Source organism: Vanacampus margaritifer, chromosome 5 (genome assembly GCF_051991255.1).
Source record: "Vanacampus margaritifer isolate UIUO_Vmar chromosome 5, RoL_Vmar_1.0, whole genome shotgun sequence".
Lineage (NCBI taxonomy): Eukaryota > Metazoa > Chordata > Actinopteri > Syngnathiformes > Syngnathidae > Vanacampus > Vanacampus margaritifer.
The window spans coordinates 23029214-23049213 of NC_135436.1; the positions used below are offsets into that span (position 1 = coordinate 23029214).

Consider the following 20000-nt stretch of genomic DNA (forward strand, 5'->3'; position numbering starts at 1 on the left):
CACAGTTCGATCCTGCCTCTGAATCTCTCGCAATGCGACACCCCAAAGAACCATTTTTAAAACCAGCATTTAAAATGATAAACAGGAGGGAAAACCACCCAAAATACCAAAGTTAAACTCGCTCCCTACCAGCCCAATAAAAGTGGATCTTTGTCGCCTGTGGCCGTCAATGGCAGCGAATGAGCTAACAGATAAACCTCATATAACAAAGACTCACCAAGTTATGGATAAGTGGTCGGGTCATTTATCCTCTGGATGGTAGCTTGGAGTCATCCCTGGCTGCTCTTAGCTCCATCTGATCTCCGCAAGAAGAGAACAAGCCCACCAATGAGGCTTGTCTACTGGAAGAACAAGGGGGAGGTCTGAAATCCAACGAGGGTAGAGACTGGATCGGACCCAAGCAGAACCACTGTGCTGTGGCCTCATTCTCTGGGCAGAAAGGTGCTTTTGTGACACGGGATACGAGCAGCCGCCAGGAGCACTCCCCTCAATGTGAGCCCGTCGTGGAGCAAAGGCCCTCGGTCGATGGGTCACCCGATACCGAAAGGCATTCTTCCAACAGCCGATCCAGCTAGCATGCTCTCAAGGTGGGACAAAGCAGAGTAAAGAAGGTTCTGGGACACCGGCCAGGCCACTAAAGCTCACAAATGTTGTGTGTAGTTTGCAAGTCTTGCATTGCTCAACATCAGTTCATCCATCCGTTTTTTTTTTTTTTATTCTGCTTGTCCTCAAGAAGCACATCAGACAGTCAGACGATTGTAGGCTTCCTGATTTGTAGACTTTTATAAAAACTCCACTTCACAGGACAAAGATCTCTTCTGGCACTTGGTGAGCGTCCAGAGGGAAGTTCTAGCCCAAAGAGCGCTACTAATCTCCTTAATCACCCTTTGCCAAACTTGAGCTCTTGGTCAAAGGCACCGGGTGGAGCTAATCTCTTTCACATCTCTCGGGCTTGTGCGGTGGCTACTGTTGACTTTTTGTGAATGAGCCCCTGCGAGATTGTATGTTTGTCGCTAATATGATCCGTGAATGATCTGGATGTTGTTCTGGTTGACAGATGCTTTTCTGCCCCAGTCTAAACTGTCCGTTAAGGTTTGGGTCGTGGACACGCTGGGCTTGGCAGACCCCACACCCTCAGACGGATCCATGACAGAAGGGAAGGAAGGAAATGGAATTTGGGGGAAACGGAGAGGGCTGATAGCAACAAAGTGTGTAAAAAGGAGAGGATTGTTAGATTATTTTTTTTTTCAACAGCACTTTTCTCATTCCAAGGCCCAGCATGGGTTTGACGAACAAATACAACAAATTTCCTTGTAAATACTGCATACAGTACTTTTGTCTTTAGTCCTCGTTGGTCAGGGGATATTTAAGTGGAATTGAGCTTTTAGCAGTTACAAGTTTTAAGTAGGAGCTCAGTACAAAAGTACCTGGTTTAGCGACCAATGAGTTAGAGGCTCAAGAGTGCCAAGGCAGATCAGATGGGACAAGTCGTCGTTTTAGTGCTGACTAATTAAATAACTAAGTCACATGCTGACTGACTTCAGATTGAACCAACTGACAACAAGTGTGACTATCGACTAAAATGGTGCAGATTGACTGACTAACAGACAAGACTGGACAACCAACTGAATGACCAACTGACAGACAAACCGACTGACAAAGGGACTGACTGACTAATTGATTCATTGACCCACTGACTAATAAACAAACTAATCTCATGGCCATTAGCATAAAAAATCAATACCCCTCAGTCTTATACAATCATGCTTGGAGGAGGTAATTATCTGAATTTTTACAATGACACAACCTGCTGCTGAGATCTGACCTCCAAAATGTTGAAGTTCAAGATGGACATTTCCGGAGAGGAAGAAGGGCTACTACCACTTTACGCATGTCTCAAGTCCAATGTCTCAAATCTCGCGCCATTCAGATTTAACCAGGGTTGAAAGATTGCACCACCTCAACATACTTCCTTGAGACCGAGTCCTATTTGCACAGAGCATTTTGCGGCATCCTGTCACAAAAATCAGTTTCCCAGCGAATAATCCTGTCCATCTAAAAAGATTAATTAATTCAGAAGAAATTATGTGTTTCCCCATTAACTGGTCACATTTAACCCGAACTGCAGAATTACATCATGTGCTTGGCTGTCTTTCTTAATTATACCTTACCAATAAGCAATATCAATTGATATGTCACCAACATGTTTTATGTTTTGAGAGGTAGATTTTTCTTAATTTTATTTTTATTTTTATTGTTTTATTTGCTTAGTAATAATAGTATTTTTTTGTGTGTTTGATCTTTTTGTTGTTTATATTATGCATATTCTCTCACAATTCGCATATCATCATGCAAACAGTAAGTCACAAAATTAGGCACACCCTATACACAAAAGTAGCCTACATAAAAACGGCTTGCATGTTGTTATCCCTGTTAACCAGTGGGTGGCAGGAATGAATTGTAAATGTAACTGGCACTCCTCATGCTAGTGTGTGTGCGCAGGATCCCAAACGCAACAGGGTTTATTATTATGCAGCGTACATGAAACGAGACCACAGCCTAAAGAGTGAATGAGAATGATTCACTGTGTCTCACCTCTGTTTGTTTGCACAACTGTCAATCCATTTTCTATTGCAGTTATCCTCATCAGAGGTCATCGGTGAGGTGGGGCCAATATCATATTTTATTTTTATTTTTTTTTTAATTATCTTTAATATTACTGGATGACAAGGGTTGGGAAAAAAAGGAATTGAAATGGAAGAAAAATCTTTTTTTTTTTAAAAAAAAAATCTGAACAGAGTACAAAAAAATGTGTAAAAGATTTACAGCCCTAAAAAAAACAAATAAAATGATATTTAAAATGATCTGAATATATGTATAGGTATAAACCATTATTAAATCTGAAACTGGTAAAAAAAAAAAAAAACATGCATGTATCTAAAAAATATAAACATAAATAAAATAAAATGTGAAGCATAGAAATCATGAAAAATGCCCAAATAAAACTGAATACAACATTTAAACATTGCAAATGAAATGCAAAAACACTTAAAATGTTTTTTTATTTTCTCTTTTTTCAATTAACTCATTCACTGCCTTTGACGGCTATAGACGTCAAAAATTCATTTAAACTACTGCTATTTAACATTTTTTTTCATTTTTGTTAAGAGTATGAAAACCTAGAAGAAAATTATTGTACATTTAGAACAGATATAAAATTTGTGATTAATCATGAGTTAACTATTGAAGTCATGCGATTAATTCCAATTACAAATTTTAATCGTCTGACGCCCTTAATTTTTTAATAAACTTTTCTTTAAAAAATATATATATAAGAAAATATTTATTTTTTTAAAATGTCTAGGTTTTCATACTCTTGTTAACAAAAGTGGGGAAAAAAGTTAAACTAATAGAAATAGTTCAAATTATTTTTTTATGTTTATAGCCGTCAGTGGCAGTGAATGAGTTAAAAAACAAACAAGCATCAAAATGAATGACCATTAACTCAAAAATAACACCCATGGAGCCTTCAATCAACCTCGCCTACATATTTTTGGAATATGAGAGAAAACCCAAAACACGGCGACAACCTTTAAACTTGAGATTCAAACACAAAACCTCTGATCATGAGGCAGATGTGCTGACCACTAGTCCTCTGTACTTCAAAGGTCTAAATGTACCGCAGAACATGTAATAACAAATTCATGTTTACATTACAGGGAGGAAACTATTAATTCAACAAAAGCTTTTTGACCCTTGACAAAACTGCATGTGCTCAAAAGCCTCTAGGTGAAACACTACACTGTTTAACAACACACACACACACACACACGCACACACAAAGTTGTGCCTTATTTGTGTGTTTTTTCCCTCAAAGTGCAGTTGGTCGTGTAAGTGTGTTGAAGGTGTGACAAGATATTAATATTTAAAGCCGTTGCAGGCTTTCCTGGTAAGGTGAGACTTGTAGTTGTATGAGTGTCACATATCCACCTGTGTGTACTTTGGAAGTTGCCAGGAGTTCCACTGCACAATCAGACCAAGTTGACAGTTGTCGTTGTTACCGACTGTCACGGGCGACAAGCGAACGCAACGCAACACAACAGTTTGCCGCCTTGTCATCACAGAGATAACCTCTGACCCAAATGAAGTGTAAACACTAGAGTAGAGGCTCCTTCGAAGATGACAACCGGGAAGGGCAATTGTGCATGTTTAAAATAAATAAATAAAAATAAAGTATGTTTTAATGGTTTTCTGTTTACACACACGCACACAAAATGGCCTAATTTTTCATTACTATACACTGCAGCTCCATTAACTCGGTATTTATATTCAGTTACATGCTCTCTTTCTTCTTCTTTTGGAGGCGCCGTTGAGCAATGTCTGCCACCTAGTGGCGAACCACTGTTATTACAACTTAAGACTGCTAAACTATAGTAAAAATAGCTTCCTTTTTCTTTTTTCCCCCCGAGTAAAAATGACTTCCAACCACATCTACTTTCCTAATGTATTGCGTATCTATTCTTACATACAAACTTAAGCTATTAACCGCCTTCATCATTTAACCTGAAAAAGTAAATGTCATCAGTTTGACAGCATTCACTGATGGCTCCGCCCCCGCATGTACAGATTACATAGTAGAGTAGAAAGAAACGCTTGAGGTTCATTCATCCCCATCAGCAGCCAAGAACAGGTTTGGTGACTTGCTCCGTGATTGTGTGAATCGACTCTATTGTGCCAGCAACGTGCTCGTTTCTCAAATAAAGTCCTAGTGACTGCTGCCTAATTACTGCATGGAACATACAAACAGCAGTGTTGAATGTCTTTATTATTGATTTGGTGATTAAAAAAAAACAACTCTTTATTCATAATACATGTGTAACAATTAAAGCACATGAAGTTGGAGCAAACTGTACGGTGTTGTTTTATGGCCACAAGCGAACATAATAAATATAAAATAAAATTTAAAAAAAAGTGTGGTAATTGACATTGAAACCAGCCAAGCATTTACCAGTACAGTATGTATATAAATATAGAACTTTGTATAAATAACATGCAATCAACAAGAACACAAATCAAAGTTGTGTGATCAAAAAGCTGAAAAAAAAATGCCACTACTAACATGTCCGTTAGCTACAGCAGAGGTTCTCAAACTGGGGTCCGCAAAATAAACTGAAATTCATTGACGTAAAAAATAAATAGACCAATTAATGAATTTAATTAATTTAGCACTCTAATACTGTACTTTTTGAAAGCATACAGTAATCACATCATGTATAGAAATTAAACAATTTTTGCCACATTTTTTGCTTCAATTCAATGGACATTGTGCTGCTCCTTCTGGTGTGTGCATTTTGGCCACCTGGGGGCAGTATAGCACAAACACGACTATACATGGAGACAGTCACATGTCTCCGGTAAATCTCAGTCACATTAGTCAGGCTTTGCAGAAAATAATGAATATGTGTAAGATAATGATTAATTTGCGTTAGGATTACAAAAGAGGGTCACTGGAACCAAAAAGTTTGAGAACCCCTGGTATAGATCAATTGTAGGGCGAGTGGAGCTTTGCTTTTCATGCAGGACTCTTCTAGCTGCAGCACGTGCCAACAAAACACTTCCCTGTTGGGCTGAGTAAGCCGCAGATCAAGTAATGCCTTATCAAAGCAAAAGCCAAACCCCATACGTACTGTACGAAGGCGTGCTGAATCAATATTTGCTGGTGCTCAGTGGCAAGCACACCTTCCTGGCATACCGGCAGTTAAAACACTGGAGGGATGGCGGGGTCTTGGTTCATAGCACATGTCAGTGTCATCGTCGTGGTGGACTCTTGCCCGCTTATCCAAACGCAAACATTTAACTTTGAAACGCTTTGGATTCATTGCGGAGCTACCTTTTTAATTTAGCATTACAGTTAGCATAGCATTGAAATGAATTCAGAGATTTGTTCAATGTAAAGACAGAGAACTATATCATTCTGAAATGTGGAGACATAGCGTTAAATTGTTGGTCATCAGGCCCCTTTCCCGACCGACAATATTCATTCGCATCTGGCTATCTGGCGCAACTGTGATTTAATTACTAACTAGGCCCATTTCTAGCGCTAAAGCGTGACGTTAGCTAGCTAGCTGTGTGTTAAATTCCCAAGCAGCTGTGAGGAGCCACAGAAGCTCATGAGCTAGCTTCATGAGCTAGTTTGTGAGCTAGCTTCAAGCTAGCTGGTGGCTAGCGCCTCTTGCCCTCAATGATCAATTTGCAGTGCAAATATGTAGTAGTAATGCGCAGGTGATAAAAAAAAGTTTGACAAAGTAGGAGAGCAGAGACAAATGACTTCATTTTCCACGATTTTTAAGCCTCGTTTAAGATTTGGCGTGTTTTTTTTTGGTCATTCAAATTTAGCAGGCTTGCTAACAACACTCTTTGGTAGGCGCTCCTGTTTTGTTTAGTAACCGAGTTCAAACGGTGGCTCCGCAGTCAACCAGTTAAAAACTCAATAAAAAGGCCACAATCTCTCTGACATTTTTCCCCCCAAAAATTTTTTGTGGGATATTTATCGTTTAAACTTTATAATATTCGAAATTGTAAACAACCAGTTCCTTGCTGTTTCTCACTATTTGCGGAAGGGCTCAGTAACTATCTGCTGCTGTTTTGGTTAGCATTGGAGCTCAAAATCGGCTCCACGGTTAACCATTAGAAAGGAGCTTGATGTATCCGGTCATATCAAATCTACTGATGGGAGGGGCTTACACAATGTGGTGAAAATGGCCGTCGCCATCTCGATTGGCTCGAAGGATAGACAGCTTTGGTTTAAGGTCCAGATGGACATTGGATTACCTTTGATCGATACATTTCCGCTTTATATTGAGCAGAATAAGAATAAGAATGACCTCCCGTAGCTGACGTCATGTTGCTCTTCATTACACAGCAAACTAGTCGAGTGAATCAAGCATGATTAATCAATCATTTCCACAAAAGTGAGTTCATTCTTAACCAATCGATGCCCGTGGCGATGAACGTGAATTTGGTGTCTAGCGCTCCTAGTTCATGAGGGCCATGGCGCTCTCCGGCTGGCCGCCGCAGATGCCGGAGAAGAACTCCAGCGCCAGGCGCACGTGGATGGGCACAAAGACGTAGGAGGTGTAGATCACCATGGCGACGGCCGACAACAGGACCGAGTTGAAGATGGACTTCTCCCAAGGCTCCAGCACGTAGATGCCGGTGATCAGAAGGTACTGGTAGTAGAGCCAGGCCAGGTACTCCCTCAGGTTCTTGAAGTTCATCCTGCAGGCTGGATTAAGGCAGATTGCATTGATGGATTTTGACTCATATCAACATGGTCTTCAAATTATTGTCATTATTATTATTCCTTACCATCTTTTAAAATGCACCATTTTCCACAAAATGCGTCCAATTCACATCATTTCAATCTCAAAAACTCAACTGAGGTATTATCGTTCTCATCTAAAACTTTTCCTACAAGTCCACGTTTTTCACCCAATAATTCATCTTTCATTCCCAAATGGCGCATTCAACATAACAGATTGACATCATTCTCGTTCAAAACTTCAGAATGTTCAGCTCATTCACTTCACATTGGGAATGATTATCAACATTCCAGAAATTGCCACATACCAAAATTTCCACATTTTTTCTCCAATGCCATTCCATATTATTCAATATCATTCCACATTTTTCATCAACATATGCAATTTTTTACCCACCAATTTCATTCCATCTCTTTCAATATCATTCACTTGAATTTCACCAATATATAGTGCACATTTTTCACCAATACCATTCCACATCCTTCCATATTATTCAATATCATTCACCCTTCCACAACAGTCCATTGCTTCCAATATTATGACATGCAGTATCATTTAATATAATTCCAAGTTTTCGTGTTTTCATTCCAAATTCCAGCATTCACACGCAATTTCGCCATCAAATTTCTATGTCTAGTTTAACAGCACACTGCTGCCTTCAGATACGAGTGACCTGACCCTGATGATTTTTTTTGTTTTGACTTGTGAGCAAAAATGAGAAAATTAGATTTGTTATCTTACCAAACATTTTGACTTGCAGTCTTTTAATTTTTTCACAAAATTTAATGAATCAAGTGTGACGTAAACGTAGGTCAGTGCAGTCTTAAGTCATTTTTCATGTTTCACGAAATAATATGTAAACATGTGGACTACACTTCTTAAGCACTAGACTTATCTAGACACTAAATAAATAAATAAAATATATGCATAAAAACAAACAAAGCCTATACAGACTGAAATGAAGCAGAATTAAAGGCAAAATAGTGGTTTGGTAGCACACATTAAATGTAACAAATAACAAAACTCCATTATTAATGAATACAAAATGATTATTGACAACAAATACAGTAAATAAAATGCAACAAATACAATGTTACAGTAAACAGAAAATAAATCATGATATCAAATAACGTGAAGATGTTTTTTTACTTTTTAAAACTTTAGAAAAAAATGTCTTCCAAAAATAAAATAATTACTGCTCCATTAATTAATCTTTTCAAAACTGTGGTGCACATTTTTAGGCTATGGCAGGCCACATGAAATGTTTTGAAAACAGTTTGATATGATATATCAAAGCGTAATAATGATAACGTATTCAAGATTATTAACCACATCTTTTTCTTTTTTCTTTTTGTAATTGTGGTTTTAGTTAGCAGCGATGTTGAACTGCCCTAATTGTATAATGTTAAAGAGAATAGTTTGGTTACTTAGTGGTAAAATGAATATCTCTGTGGCAGTCCCAAAGCATAAACTATACACACCGGAAAAGGCTTAGAGCGTTTATTGTAATGCAACATGAGTCAATTTATTAAATGTGGCTTTCAAACTTTTGAGGGGTTGTGGCCATGCATCAGGTGCGCGTTCTAGAATTTACTATAAACTCAGCAAACTTATTACAAACATCGTACTCTATAAATGTCTATTTCTAAACCGCAACATGGATAGTATATAAATGATGATAACGTGTAACAAATTGCTGCATTTAAATTCTAATGATAAAAGTGCTATGAGCTCCAAAAGCGCCAAAGGATCCAAACGAACCACTCACCTTGAAAGCAGTGACGTACCCTGGCTATGACGTCTTACTTATAAGCGCGGATCGCGGCCCGTTTGCTGCCCCGCTGCTGCCTTCACGCGGTGCGCCAGGAGGGGGAAAAAAAGCGCTTCACCAGTTTGTGTCAAGTCTATATGCAGTACTAAGACGTGCCGAGAGACTGCAGACGACACCACACCCACTGACCGTGGCTCTGCAGCAGCAGCTGCTCACCTGGCTGGCAGGTGTAGAAGCACAAGCAAAACAAACGTGCTTTGAATGATAGTACTGTGTTTTACAGAGGTAAATGAACGCACCGGGAAACTTTCGCGTACCGCATCCTTACCTCGCACTCCGCCATGAGTGGTGCTGCAGGATGAGGATGGACCGCAGTGGCGCGGCGAAGTCAGCAGCTTATTGCAGCCTCTTTTTGTAATGGACTTGCCGTGGTGGGAAGTAACGAAGTACAAAAACTTGTTTTTAATGTACTCGAGTAGATTTTTCAGGAATCTGCACTTGACTTGTTGCGCTTTATAATTCCGTTTCAGCCCTTTTAAAACACCAACAATGTTTCTTTTTTTTTAAGGAGGAAAAACAAAAATAGCACTATATAATATACTTTAAGACGGCGACATAAATGCTATTCATTAGCCTGTCTATGGTGTTCCCTGATTTATGCTAGCATTAAGCTAGTGCACTTAATTAAAGCCGTGCGTCTCAATTATTTTTTGTTATGCCGCCCCCAAGAAGAGGAAATTTCACACGCCCCCTATTTTGGACTGACTTAAAAGCTAAGCTATATTGTGTAATTGTCTCTGTTTGTCAGTAAACTTCAACTGGGTACAGCAATGACTAGCTTAGGCTTCTTTAAAAAAAATAAAAATAAAATCATTCACTATCTCAAATGTTTGCTCTCCAGCATGTAAAAAAACAACAACAACCAATCAATGGATCGAAGCAGCTCATATAACACGACATTGCATTTTTTATTAGCTATTAGTATTACATCTGTGACCATGGAATGCCGTCCACCAGCAATTCAAATTTTAAATCAATTTTACCATTTTTATATATATAAATTATAAAATGCAGCTCAGGTATTTTTTTGCATTGCCACAAGATGACAGTTTGGGAAATCTTACCTCCCCATCGGCGCACTTTGCTGACTGTCTCAGTTCCTACCCTTGACAACAACAACATGCATTATTGATATGTAAACACAGGCAGCGCCACCACGGCCAAGCGGTCACGCACGGGTTCAAACTGCTGTGGTCTGGATGCAGGGGATGGAGTGGCCTTGTTTTCTGTCACAGTCAGAGACAAGTTGTTTTCTCCCCTAAAATATTCTGACTTGCGCAATTAAATGCGAAACAAATCTCTTTGGATGGGAGACTTTGTGTTTGGAATATTGTCAGTAATAGCCAAAAAAAAAAAAAAGAAAAAAAAAGCTTAAACAGCTAAAATTACACACCAATGTAAATGGCCATATTAATTGTGGAAAAAGTAAAAAAACAAAAACAAAACCGTAATTTGGCCTTTGAGTGGAGTTTTGTAGACAATACAGTATAGACACTGTATAAACCTGTTAGATAAATCAGACATAATATAATTTCATATGACAATACTGCAGGTAAGATTGAATTAATGTGACAAAACTGCTTGATATTTGAAGGTTAAGGCTTGTTGAGACAAAGTGTGACTCAACACCACCTCTAGTTGGATGCAAGCTATTAAAATAACAAATATGCTTCATGTTGAAAAATAAATTAAGACAATATTCCAATCACATAGATTTTAGAATTGATTTGATAAAGCTTCACAAATGACAGGTCAAACGTTGTATATTTTTTTGATGTGATTCCACTGTTAACCACTAGATGGGGGCACAATGGTTTGAGACCAAAAACAGGAAGTATTTCAACCTTGCCGAGTTTTTGTTGAAAATTATTCTACATCATCCTCCGTAATCCTGCTTTTCACACCTACAAAAAGATGCAGGTTCATTTGATAATGTACATCTTCGGGCAAGATTATTGATGTGCATTGTGAAATCATAATTTTCTTAGTTTTGGGGAAAAATGGGATTTGGTTCCTGTGAATTCAGAGGGATCGAGCGAGCAGTGTAATGTACAATCTTGTTTTATCCATTGGTCTGGCTCTTTCTGTTCAAAAACTTTACACATCTGACAACCAAAATGTGTCTGTGTTTTGGAAAGAAAAGAAAAGAAAATCCAAAATAGACTAATAACTGCAACGCTATGAACATGCTAAGTCGCGTGCTAAAGAGTGTTGGAACTTGGAGGTTACAATTTGCACACATGCAAAGATATCAAGGAGAGGTGGGTGAAAGTTTTTTTTCTTTTCTTTTTTTTTTAAATTGCTGAACCTCCTTTCAACATTGTTCGAGACGCCCCCATCCCAACCCATGCGATTTGCTTCATTCACTTTCCCAAGATCAAATGACAGTTCAGGTTTTGGGAGGGAAAAGGGGGGGGGGGGGGTTGTTGCTGCATCGGCACTTCCTTCATCTTCTTCCTCAATCCTCAAGGTAGAGTGTCAAACACATTTCACTGGTTCACAACCACAGTTCATTATCTCACCACTCACATATTCTATGCTTGATAAACAAACTATTCTATATCCTGCTAATAGGCTAATTGTGTTGCTAAGGCACCACGGCTTAAACAAATGTACGTATATTGGCACTTAACAGCTCATCTGAATTGCTCTCAACAAGCAGCACGTCATCTTGAGCGTTTATTTTTAACGCAACAATGTTGACATTTGTTTTCTTACAGCAGAGACGCAATCAAGGTTCTCAGATTAGATACGCGACCTGATGAAAAGACAAATCCGCACAAGGGCTGTTGAGCGGTCACAATTTCTCAACCTGGTGCCGGGGTCACCCAAAGGTGATATGCAAAGAAGGAGTTTTAACTGATTGTTATTGTGATGGTGTGATTTGCACAGATCGGGAAGGCAAATCGCTTCATGAATAAAATACAGTGGAACCAAGTCAGAAATTGATTGAAAACAATGTGGAGAAAATACATCTTTTAACTTGATGTGTCGCAAAACAAATCAGCTCAAAAATAATTAAAGGATTGACAATCCTTTGTTTTGCATTTTCTTTGGCCTTTTGGACAATTATTAAAAAAACGACTGACGCCAGAGACATTAGCATATACGTCACTCAAAATTTCGCTCGCTCTCTATTTAACTTTTTATTTATTTATTTAACTCTTCAAATGTTTCACTTTTGCTTTGAAACGTTCACACTCCAGGTAATCCAAAACAAGCGGCTTCAACAAGGGAGTGTTAAAAGAAGAATGTGATAAGAATCACAGGACTCTACAAGAAGCAAGCAACTGGTACAACATTGAAAGTAAAAGCTAGGAAGTTGGAATGGACAAACGACAGCACTGAAAAAGGAAAAACACCATTACTAAAAAGAGGGAAAAAAGATGGCCAGGAAAGGGGTTAAAAATATGTCTGCATTTAATTGTACTGGCTCTATAAATTTGGAGCAATATAGGCAATATTGGAGTATTAACCACAAAGTTGAATTTGGCCCACCACAGTGAAATTGCCACCATTCTTGCCTTTTGATGCTACAGCGCCCTCTAGTGGACGTTTCAAGCAAAGCAGCCCAAAGTAGTTAACACGAGGATACAAATTTATTTTTTGACACTTTCAGTTAAGCAGTGACAGTCCTACATAAAGAAAATATTCCATGATTTTTGATGGTGATTACTGTTTCTTAGGGGAAGTGCAGGCAGAAGCTCTGATGAGCATCATTAGAGAACTCAAATGTTGTTTCAGTGAGGTCTCAATCTGCTAGTTGGTAGAAATGAGATGCTATAACTCGACTCTCGTGACGTTTACTCAATCATGTCGGCCCCCTCGGCCCCTGTGGCGTCTGAGAGGCTGAGCTCCTCCAGCATTTCCGCCAGGGAGATACGTGGCGCGCCGTCATCATCTGTATCGCTCTCCACCGGGATCTTTGAGACATCTGAAAAGATGATTGAAGTTGTACAATGACAACAAGCAGTCGGTGTGTGTGCTCAGTGGTATGCAAATGAATGACTGAATTAATAAAAAACTAATACAAAAATTCAAACAGCAGAAGTTGATAGTTATGCATACATTCCGTTTTACTTTTTTTTTTTTTTTTTTAAATCCAGTCTATTTAATTTGTTACTTTTTATGCAGTTTGTTTCCTCAGTATAGCTCAGTTGTATTCAACTTTTAAAAGCAGTAAAATACATTTTCATTTAACGTTCAAGAATAGTTTATAAACATTTACTTAGGCTAATTTGTATTTAGTTAATGTGAATTCTAATAGAATGACTATTTAAATATGCATTATTTTCCCCATATTTAAGAGTGGATTACAATAAAATTGAATATACAGTACTTTTAAAGGAATAAATCCTCTGGCATTTTTTTTTTTTTAAATATTTTTTTAAACAAAGACTTAAGACTACTACTCCTACTTTTTCCATGTTAGCCATTATGGTGGCATTTGGAGAATTAAATATTTTTTTACGTGGTAGATCGTGGAAAAGGTTTGAGAACCACTGACAGACAATGTTAAAAAAATAAAATAAAAAAGCTCAAGAGAAAAAAACGGTAATGATTTCCTATGTAGCAGTAGCCAAGCCAACCTGCATTTTTACTACACTTGGGGATATTTTTATTGATATTATAATAAGAACACAGACAGTGCATGAGACATTTTTTTTATAACTCTGATTTTTTTGACAGTTTTTTTTACTTTACTGTGTGCTTCCATTGCTTTTATTGTTGCCTGTACTATGCACTTTGAGTTTTAAGTACGTTATAAATCAAATCTATTTATTATTAAAGCCGGCGGTGTCCAGCTGCTCACCTCTGTAGATGTTAACATTCTTCCTCAGAGCCTCATCCTCCTCCAGGTCCTCCAAGAAGTCCTGGAATTGTCTGAGGAAAACAAATGCAAAGTTAAGAGAGGGAATCCAGTATTGCTAAGCAGCAAAATATTAAGGTTGCAATTTGACATGAATACATTCTGGAGCTATCTGTTAAATTAAAAAAAATATATAGCAGTGTGGTACCTCTCATCATTTGTATCCATGCCTTCTCTGTCTTTGGCCATCTCATGAAGTTTCCAGTTCCGGCGTCTCAATCTGCGGCTGCGGTCGAAGCTCTTCTTGATCAGCACCTATAAGAGCCCAGTTGATATTTTCATGACTGAAAGCAGGTCAATTATGTATTTCTGCACAAGAGGGCAGTATGCAGTAAAAAAAAATAAAAAATGGTGGCAGCATTTCAATGACGAGAAATCCTACCACATCGGGTACATGATGAGGGTTCATCTTATTCAAGAACTCGTCGTTGACGTTGGAATTGGCAAAGTCATACCTGTCGGAAACAAAATGGCAATCACTCTTTTCCTCAAATTGATCGCAACTTTCTGCAGTCATCAATACCCACCCCATAACCAGGTCTCCAATGTTGAGCAGGTGGCCCAGGAATGTGCGGCAGTGGTACTGCTGACAGGTATCCATCTCTGAAGTCTTCTGTACCCACAACTCAGCCAAGGTGTGCTGTAACAAATCAGAGGGGTAAGTGACAAATGCCAAAAGATGAGTACCGCCTAAAAATAAATATCAGAAAGTCCCGCAATTATGACCAACATTAAACTATATTAGCATAGTATGCCGTTGTGTTTATAAAAAATGGTTTTGTTCAAAAATAGTGTCTGATTATAAGCCATTGTAGTGTAATATTATATAATTTAAACATTAACACTTAAATATAGGAAAATAAATGAAATAATGATTTAGTTACATTGATTGCTATTTAAATAAGTTCATTAAAAAAACAACAGATTTACCAAATTGCGGATTTTTGACAATACAAATTTTTTTTTTTTTTAAAATGTGGGTTTATTTTTGGGGAAAATGCATATTGGAGGTTTATTAGTGTGTTTTTTGAATTAAATGCCGTTTTTTGCTATTTGCAGGCTAGATCTTGTCCATATTTAAAATGGCATTTTTGTCTTAAATCTGGTGAGGAAGTTTGCCCCCCACCCCCGACCACTTGTGAAAAATTGTGGCCCCCTCCATCATTTACACAGTCTTTAGCAGCCTACATTAAATAAATAAATAATAATTACAGACAAAAAAAAACACACAAAGCTTGCTTTCTCCTTTTTAAAATCACAAAACAGTGTTTTTGGTAAAATAAACCCATCTTCTACTTATTACTTTTTAAGAACCCCCCCCCCCAAAAAAAAAAAACAATACAAAAAAAAAATCTGATGAAATAATAAAATTTACTTTCTTTTAGGTTCAGAATGTTTTGGTGTAAAAAAAACTGTGAAACTGATGGCAATATGCCAGTACCGATACAAAAAAGAATCTGACCCCGACTTAAGTACTCCTCGTCATTAGTATACCTGTAACACATTGTCAAATCACATGCGTCAGAAAAAAATAAATAAAAAAATCAAACCCTAAGGTCGTGGTGGCAACAAATTCTTTCCATAGGTTCCTATGGCCTCTAACGAAATGTTAACATAAACACCCAGTAAAATATTTGAAAGCATTACAAAACTACTAAATGCTGCCTTCTTTGCTCCAATTTACTGTGACTGGAGCATCAATAATAATAATGGTAATAATGACATCAATGCAGCATTCGGCGAGCTTTGTCACAGCAAAACTCATTATTCCCTGCACAATCAATACCAAAACACTTCTATCATGCTGGCTTGAATCCCATATGCAGGTTCAGGAATATTGTAATGGCTCTCTATTGATTTTGCTTCCAAGAGAATGGCAATGCCCCCCTAACCCCCCCCCACCAATAACGCACTCTGTTGTGCAGCCACACACAAACACACACTCACCTTATTGGACCTCATGCCAGCTCCAGCAGCCAGCTTCTGGTCTCGGATGACGTCAATATCCATAACGATAAACTCCTCCAGTTGCCGTGGGTTACACAGGCTGTTGAAGGGATGGCGCCAGTATGTGCTACCATCAACCTCGGCAACTGTGAGTGAGAGATGGCCATTTATTATGTAATAAGTATAATCGTGCTAACCCGACAAAGCAGCGAGGCTGCAATTATGTGGCTTTCTCCGTTTCTTTAGGACGTTACATAAAAGAAAGAAATCAGTCGTGATGCGCTGTTTGACAATAATATGTTCTTTGCAGCCTCACTAGTCTAAATATGGTATTCTGGCTAATATTACGGTAGTAGAAGATGAGTTAAGCAGCAAAATCCAGCTGTTTTTATCCATCTCAGGGGGCGGCCATTTTGCCACTTGCTGTCGACTGATTATGACATCACAGTTGCTCAGGTAAAAAAACAATCACAGCGCAGCTTCAAATAACAGGTGAGCTCTGATTGGTTGTTGCCTGAGCAACTGTGATGTCATCTTCAGTCGACAGCAAGTGGCAAAAAGGCCGCCGCCGAGATGGAAAAAAACTACTGGCTTTTGCTTCATAACTCATATAACCAAAGTTGTAATAACTCATTCACTCCCAGCCATTTTCACTGAAGCAACACCCTTTGCTCCCTGCTATTTTTAGATTTTGACTGATTTTGCAAGGCCCACATAATATTGTGTTCTATTACTATAAAAACATGGAAAGAATAGAGTCTCTTCTTTCATCAGAAAAAAAAGAAGTATATTTCCGTTTCCGCTTAATAGCAATTAGCATTAGAATATAGCTAAGTTTCATCATTATTCACAAACCTGTTGAAAACACTGGGGAAAAGAGCTTGTTACAACATGGCCCTGGTTGATCTCTTATACTCTGCTGCCACCTGCTGGCCTTTTTTGTAATAACTACCATTGGTTTAAGCAAACTTCAGGTCAGAGGCTGCATCAAAGCCTTCTGTGTCTAGCATAAAAAACGTATAAATCTGTTTTTTGGGGATTATGGCAACATTTAAAATAGAACGTTTTTATAAGTTTTTGGGAGCAAATGAGTTAATCAGAATGCCATGTTTAGACTAGTGAGGTCACATAACAGATTGTCAAGAAATGTTTAAGGTTGACTGCAAACCCTTTCACATAGCACTACTATAAGAAATCAAAGCAATTAGTACAGGAAAGAAGGTCAATACAAGCAAATCTAGAGAGGAAAAAAAGGGAAAAATCTGTAGTTAATTACTCAGACCAAAAAAAAAAAACCACATGAGCCTTGAGGCCATTTTTGCATTCTGCAACAAAAACGGCCTTGCCTTTGAAGAGTAATTAATAACGTGCATGTGCCGTTCAAAATGTCAAAACTCCGCAGAGGAACACGCTAGATTACACCGGAAAGAAAAAGGAAAAATACACGGCGGCTAATTGCCGCCATACTTTCACTGATTAAGCAGCGCTCCCCCTGAGCCGCCTTTGCTGCTAACGAGCGATGACGGCTTGCATAACAAATATGTTTGCCGTCTTGTCCCCTCCGGCTTCGTGACTGGAAGCACATGGAAGATGGCGACGTGGATGCCATGTGGCCGGCTGACTGACTGGCATCTTAGCAAGCATCTGCTTCACTGACACACTAGTATGGACAAAAGTATTGGGACACAAATCTAGGGCTCCAGACAAACGTGCAATAAGTGAAAATCCGTGAAAATCAAGCAGCTCCGGCATGACAAATGAAGCAATGAAAATTTTTTCTAGCGGTTCCCGTAGGTGTCCCAATTAAAAAAAAAAAAAAAAACGTTAAGATGGCCTAAAAGGCAGTCTGGACTTACTCTGCAGGGTGTTTGGGTCGATGAGGTGGACGGTGCTGGTGACACGGACGCACACGCACACTTGACCCATGTTCCCCAGGCTTTGCGCCAGCCGAGGCGACAGGCACACCACGTTGTCCTGGCAACAGGAGACAAGTGAGGACTGTCAAATTGTTGAACTGGAAAAGGCTGCGTACTAACGTGCTCTAAAAATAAACATGGCAACTATCTTGGTATGTAGACTCCCATCCAAAAGTATTGGAACAGTCAAGCCAATGTTTATGCAATGGACCAATTAGTTTTCCGGCTTCTTCCCCTCTCGATCCCTTCAATTGCTTTTCCCACCCATAGTCAACTGTAATCCCTTGTAGTCTGTTATTACCTATTCCTTGTGTTGCCTTTTTTTTTTTTTTAAGTATGAATATACTATATACATATTAAGTATAGATTGCTCTTTTGTTGTCAATCCCAAATGGAGCAAAACGCTTTGCTTCACTGTTGCAATACTTTTGTAGAGGAAGCATAATCACTTAGCATTCCCTTGTACATTTCAACTCACTAGCCATTTGCTCCAAATACATCTGTATGGATCCGATTTTTTGTGTGGTCAATGTCAGTTCTATACTGGTGCGAGTGGACGGATATACCTTGCAAACAGGTACTATCTCCATGGAGTACGTGCTCTTGTAGTTGTATGTGTTTGAGTGGATGTCGTGAGAGATGAGGCGCTGGGACACCTTTGATCTTTAAATTTGAGGACAGACAGGAGATTAGAACAAAAGCAGGTATTATTTCAGCATTTAGTCATCAGCTGTCCTATAGGGCTTGAATGATATTGATTTTTTTTAAGGCCGATGCAGATACCGATTTTTGGCAGAAAAAAACACTGATTACTGATTAACCACCCCAAAGCATTGAAATGGGTGTCAACGCAGGTTTTCACTATTCGCGGACCAGCCTAATCCCTATTCCTCACGAATGGTGGGTATCAACTGTAAATATACTGTTTTAAAAAATAAATTTCAGTTCTTTTTCCAGTGCCAAGGGCAAAAAGGACCACTGAAGGATGGCAAATAACTGTTGAACAAGAAACCAACATAAAGAACCCATTTTGTACAAATCTTTTTTTTCCCCCACAAAAGTCATTTTACTCAAAATTGGAATATTATTGAGGTTCTGAGTATCATTCCAAATCCACACAAAAAAAATTACCGGTATGCCTACTCACGTTGTAGTATAGGACAGTATAAGACACAATTTAAGTACAACTAAGATATGGCTGCCATCTAGTGGTGAATGGTGATATTACAAATTAAAACTACACCCCAACCCTGCAGATGCGCAGATAATTTCTTCAATATTTTTTTAAAATATTTTTTATATTTCCCATTCTTTTAACTCTTTGACTGCCAGATGTTTTCAAAAACGGGTTGTTCCCAGTGCCAGCCGATTTAAGCATTTTGACTGATCTTTCAAGGTCCACAGAAAATGTTGTGTTTGGACTATAGAAACACACATACTACCAAATGATAGATTGGACTCTCATCTTTCATCAGAAAAAAAAAGTTTGTTTCTACCATATTCCGTTTTTCAGTAATCAACAATAGAAAATGGTTAGTTTCACCTCTGTTTTGAAACAAACGTCTTTTAACGTCTTTGGCACTCCTCCATAGGATTTTACTAAACGCTATTTAACGTTTTTGGCAGTCAAAGAGTTAAAGGATTTTTATTCCCATTTCCCCCCCCATTTTTCATGACAAACTTATATTAAAAGTGTTTTTTGAAGAATATGTTGGTTTGTTAAAATAAATTAATTAAAAAAAAAAAAATGTTTAAAGGGCCATAATCAGCCAATTAATCGGTCGGGCCTTACTGTCTTACATGAAATCTAGAAGCATATCGCTTTTCATGTGACAGAAAAAGTTGCTCAACTAAATCTACTCCAGCTCGATCCATGTTTACCGCTGCAAACCGTCCAAAACTTCCAATTCTAGTCTCCACAGCCGCAAGCGGCATTAAAGCGGCCCATAAATAAGTGAAATGTTGACCCACCTCCGGGTGGGCCCTTGTTTGTTTACATTACTCACCTGCAGGGCACGGTGCACTGGAGGAAGTCGACCATCTTCTGAGCGTGCTGCTTGGAGCCGTAGTAGAAATCGATGCCCTCTGAGACACAAGAAGCAAGAATATCAACT

The 20000-nt window shown here is 38.5% G+C and overlaps 3 protein-coding genes across 4 annotated transcripts in view; all 3 read right to left on the reverse strand.

The window, feature by feature from the left end:
- The window catches only part of otol1b (otolin 1b), a 2538-nt gene extending 2272 nt beyond the window's left edge, over nt 1–266 (reverse strand). Inside the window, exon 1 of the mRNA XM_077566450.1 lies at nt 218–266. The gene's annotated coding sequence lies outside the window, so the exon portion shown is untranslated. The remainder of the gene's footprint in view (nt 1–217) is intronic.
- Nucleotides 267–4807: 4541 nt separating this feature from the next.
- On the reverse strand, nt 4808–9676 carry sptssb (serine palmitoyltransferase, small subunit B). 2 transcript variants are annotated; one of them, XM_077566174.1, is made up of 3 exons: nt 9422–9676; nt 9091–9313; nt 4808–7285 (listed from the first exon to the last, which is right to left on the reverse strand). In XM_077566174.1, the coding sequence occupies exon 3, from the start codon at nt 7275–7277 to the stop codon at nt 7035–7037; it is 243 nt and encodes an 80-aa protein (XP_077422300.1). In that variant the 5' UTR covers nt 7278–7285; nt 9091–9313; nt 9422–9676; the 3' UTR covers nt 4808–7034. The 2 variants fall into 2 exon arrangements, with proteins under 2 accessions (XP_077422300.1, XP_077422301.1); XM_077566175.1 differs by having other exon boundaries at nt 9091–9676.
- Nucleotides 9677–12730: 3054 nt separating this feature from the next.
- Nucleotides 12731–20000, reverse strand: part of nmd3 (NMD3 ribosome export adaptor) — a 13127-nt gene continuing 5857 nt past the window's right edge. The window contains exons 8-16 of the mRNA XM_077566923.1: nt 19893–19971; nt 18453–18549; nt 17827–17944; nt 15971–16116; nt 14551–14663; nt 14406–14478; nt 14172–14278; nt 13967–14037; nt 12731–13087 (exon numbers count right to left, since the gene is read on the reverse strand). Coding sequence (XP_077423049.1) covers nt 12957–13087; nt 13967–14037; nt 14172–14278; nt 14406–14478; nt 14551–14663; nt 15971–16116; nt 17827–17944; nt 18453–18549; nt 19893–19971 — 935 coding nt within the window. The 3' untranslated portion in view covers nt 12731–12956. The remainder of the gene's footprint in view (nt 13088–13966; nt 14038–14171; nt 14279–14405; nt 14479–14550; nt 14664–15970; nt 16117–17826; nt 17945–18452; nt 18550–19892; nt 19972–20000) is intronic.